At 37.0% G+C, this 4,241-nt stretch overlaps 1 protein-coding gene across 1 annotated transcript in view; it reads right to left on the bottom strand.

Annotated features, from left to right (window-relative positions):
* Window positions 1-4,208, bottom strand: part of LOC103480864 (uncharacterized) — an 11,430-nt gene extending 7,222 nt beyond the window's left edge. The window contains exons 1-3 of the mRNA XM_017309100.1: window positions 3,982-4,208; window positions 3,254-3,285; window positions 17-2,535 (exon numbers count right to left, since the gene is read on the bottom strand). Of these exons, the coding sequence (XP_017164589.1) occupies window positions 17-2,524 (2,508 nt within the window). The 5' untranslated portion in view covers window positions 2,525-2,535; window positions 3,254-3,285; window positions 3,982-4,208. The remainder of the gene's footprint in view (window positions 1-16; window positions 2,536-3,253; window positions 3,286-3,981) is intronic.
* Window positions 4,209-4,241: the final 33 nt, after the last annotated feature.

Raw genomic sequence — 4,241 nt, 5'->3', positions numbered from 1 at the left:
CCTCAAGTTTTCTGACCAGAAAGAATAGCTGGTTTGCCAGGATCACCATTTGGATGATTTCAATGAACTCTGGTAATCCTCCCAATGAGCCATGGATCAAGATCATCCCGCATTTATACTTCAGTCCATTAAATGTTGCACTTTTAGTCATGCATACTGTGGCCAGATTTGAAAACTTCTGTTTGAGAGCATTTACGATTCCCTTATCAAGAACATCAATTCTTACTGTGAAAACATTTGTAACTTCCAAATKAGGTTTTGTAAAACCGCATAAATGCAAATGATGTGCCATTTGATACTGGTGTTTGTCTGCAAGAGTACGGAGGACATTTTTAAAGCACTTGATATTTCTTGCAACTCTTTTAAAAAAACTGTGCTTAGCTTCAAAGCGCATGGACCATAAGGCTACTAAAGGACCAAACTGGCGAATCAACTGTGGGTAATGTTCCAAGAAATGGTGTTTTGGTTTAAGGTCACAATTAGGAAAAACCTCCTGGAATTGTGCTCTGTGTTCTGAGATCTTAAAGTCAAGGTAGGCAATAGAGTCCTCTGTGTGCATGGGACAGACCACAAGATCAACAATGTCCCTTAAGTCTGTTAAGATATGCCAAGCTGGCTCCTCATATTGCACTCTGTGTCCAATCAACAAAGGTAAGAATCTGAGCAAACTCCAATTCTCATGTGCATTACCCCCAACACTTTTTTTGGCTTCAAAATGCAGGGAAATTTGTTGAGGTCGATTAGTTCTATCAGTACCCTTAAAGTTGAAAGATGCTATTGCGTCATTCAGTGATGCCAAAGTGAAATACTTTTTCTTAATCAAAACACCCAGACACAAAGCTAGTTCAAAAGGAACAACTCCTTCAAACAGGTCATGTACAATGTCTGGAGGAAGACCTGTGGTAATGTCAAAATACAACAAATGTGATAAAATGGAAGCTGATTTCACACCCCGATAACTTGACAATTCATGTTCCTCGATATTTTTTAAGCAATCCGCATGAATGCTTTGGGTTCTCAAGGTAAATGCACCAGTTTTAACCTCTGTAGTTTGAATGTCTGTTTTAACTGCAAGACAAAACCTACATACGTATGACCCTGTGAAGTTTTCTACAAAGCCACCAATACTGTGGGCAGCAAGATTATCTGCAACCACGCACTGAACTGTACCTTTTACAGCTCTCCCCAACTTTGAGACAAAGACCCCTTTTTGTTCCAAAATCGCGAGCTCATTAAGTAAAGGTTCTAAAACTTTCTCGTAACCATAGCACTTCAAATCATTTGTTTTGATTAAAGCAGCCAGGTAAATGGAAGACAAGTTAGAATTATACCCCTGTGGTAAATTTCCAAGAATCCAGTATAAACCACAAATTTTATGTTTCCGTTTAGATGTCCCGAGAGGGTTGCATATTTCGAAATCGTCTATATACAACACTAATGAAATGCTCTCCTCCTTACTCAAAAGCTCATTTTCACTGAAAAATGACCCATCGTAGAAAGACCTATATGCATGAACACTCCTTTGTGGTACTTTATTAAGACTATTTAAGTTATCAGTCTGATCCAAGATAACCTCACAATCAAGAACTTGCTGCAAAGACTTCAGGATTGATACATACTGGAATGACTTTCTATTTTTTTTATCAAGAATATATTCTTCAGGTTCTACCACTTTAAAATGTTTTTTATAGAATTTTTTTCGTCTCCAAGCACTAGAAAGGAAGCCTTTCTCTCCTATTGCTTTTTTTACAGGGTTTGTTTCACAGAGGGCCTTGGCAAGGTTTTCAACAACTGATGGGTCAAACTGGCAAAGATGACTGTGTAGTATTTGGGTTATAGTTCTACATGTAACAGGCAGGGACAAAGAACCAATTAAATAGTTTAACTCCTGCAATAGATCATCAATAGCTGCATTTGAAACAAGATAACTGCTTTCTAACTTTAGAAGAACTGATGCAAGTTTAAGTTCAATATCTCTCTCCAAGTTTTCAGAATCATTCCTGTTAAATGTGTGATTTGGATAAGCTTGTACAGTACTGTCCTGATCAAAAATGTCAGTGTCAAAACTAGCACACAATTCTTCACCACAGTCTAATTGTTTTTTTTCAGTAATCCCAGTCTTAAATGTACTGTTAGCATCAGAATGTTTTCTGTATTTATGACTTTTGTAGTTCTCGTAATTATTTGTTTGATAAACACAGTCCTGAAACACACATGTGACTGTTTCCTTGTTCTTGAGATGTTGAAATATATGCTGAAAATAATCTCTCTCCGTGGAAAGTTGATTAGAATCACAAATGGGGCATTTGAATGTGGTTAAGTCATTGGTAACTGTTTGGTGGACTGGATGATGTCTTGATAAATGGTTCACTAAAGCATTCCAGGTCTTGAATCTACATGCRCAACTTAAATATGTGCATGGAYATGAATAGCCCCGTCCATAATGCCTGTGGTTTAGTTTGTAGTGCTTGAGCAATTCAGATCTTCTGGAAAACACGCTCTCGCAGTCTTTGCATCTCCACATGAAGTGCAACRCTAGAAGGATAAGACAGGAACTGAGTTACATGTATGTTGCCAAATCTGAAGGCAAGGAAGATGAAACAAAWATGGATGCAGAGTCAATTTTGAGTACTGTTACAACCTTACCCCCATGCAATACTTGATATCTTTGTTTCATTGTTTGGTAAAATATAGATTCTAAATGCATTTTTGACCATAACTATTTCAGTATGTTTTTAATACCCTAGAAAAACATTCTCTATATTAATAAATGTCATATTGTTAGTATTGCAAATATTTTTGACAAAATTGCACATCTCTTAAATTGTCCTTCTCAATTGCAYATTCCTTAGGATGGGATTAAACTTTTAAGTCTACCAAAGTATTTTTAGGTTGTAATTTTGCCCTGGCTTCCAGGAGGCATCTTAATTAGATGCACGAGCCGCCTCAACTGGCTCTACTGGATGTAGAGGAGCAACAGCTCTAATTTCAGCCTCTCCGAGATGACTGAGCTTCTGACCCCATGTTGAGGGAGAGCTCATCAACCGTTTGTAGGAAATAAATTTCATCTCATTCTTTGACCACCTATTATTCCTTTAACTTTAAACTCCCTAAATGATGTTATTTATCAAACCTATTTTTGAATAAGTTTAGAGTATGTGTTTTTCATATTATCAATACAATACAGCATATTAACTAATAACTTAATTTTTTTTTGTTAAATTAGAAGCTTAGTGAAGCAAATATGGCTTACCTTCTATGGTTTGATGATGCTTTGTTCCAGGCCTGGAGAGKAGGAAAGAGAAATTAACTCAAAGTTTCTACAAACATGAATTCCTTATTTTATTTTTTGCTTTTCCCTTTTTAAGAGAAATGACATCTTATGGATTATTAGCGAAGTTAGGATATTATGCGTTTTATATCATGTCGTCAGTAAGCAGCCTGACATTTGGAACAAATGGCTACCCTGACTGCAGCTCACGGTGACGAGCAGAGCGCAGTTGCGTCACATTAAATAAGTTTTGCGTATTAACACTAACACCTCTGTAACTGTACGTTAAGCTTACCCATTAAAAACGACCTGTCCAGTAGTTCCTGTTATAAAGTCTGGCCGCCACTGCAGTGCATTAGCTGCTCCCACACTTTGACCCAGTCTAGCTTCCGACCGGAACACGCCAGCAGTCCCCGGGCCACATTTAATATTTTTCACTACATACAAGGCTTCTAGCTATTTAAGTTCTTTAGGGTCAAATTAAAAGTATACACCCAAAATAAACGTTCACTAACTAACAGAGCAGTTAAGTTCAAAAATGCTCCGCCGAATAGCGCGGCTAATTACAACTAGCAAATGTGTTCAAAGCAAATAASTGATRATACTTCGACGTTAAACACAGTTAACTGTTTCAAATTAAAGGTAGAAAAAGTCATGAATATTTTTACACCATTTAAATAATATTTTGTCATGGTGTGTAGAATACTTACTGTTTTATTACAATCCGGTGAACAGTCAACGGTCAGAAGAAATGGCGGCTGCACACACGGTCGGCACAAGTGGATCTGTCTCGGGCAAAGCTTACGTAATGACGTCAGACGTAAAACTGCATTCAACTTAATTGGTTCACTTCAACTCAAAGTTAAACGTTTGTTTTAGATGAAATGTGTGACTYTTAAGTTAATTGAACTCATGAAAGTAAGTTGACACAACTAAAGCAGAACAATTAAGTCAGGTTAATGTAAAAAAG

The sequence above is a fragment of the Poecilia reticulata genome, linkage group LG2 (assembly GCF_000633615.1).
Source record: "Poecilia reticulata strain Guanapo linkage group LG2, Guppy_female_1.0+MT, whole genome shotgun sequence".
Classification (NCBI taxonomy): domain Eukaryota; kingdom Metazoa; phylum Chordata; class Actinopteri; order Cyprinodontiformes; family Poeciliidae; genus Poecilia; species Poecilia reticulata.
Note: the sequence above shows the minus strand (reverse complement) of the source record. Positions and strands in the feature narration are given on the sequence as shown.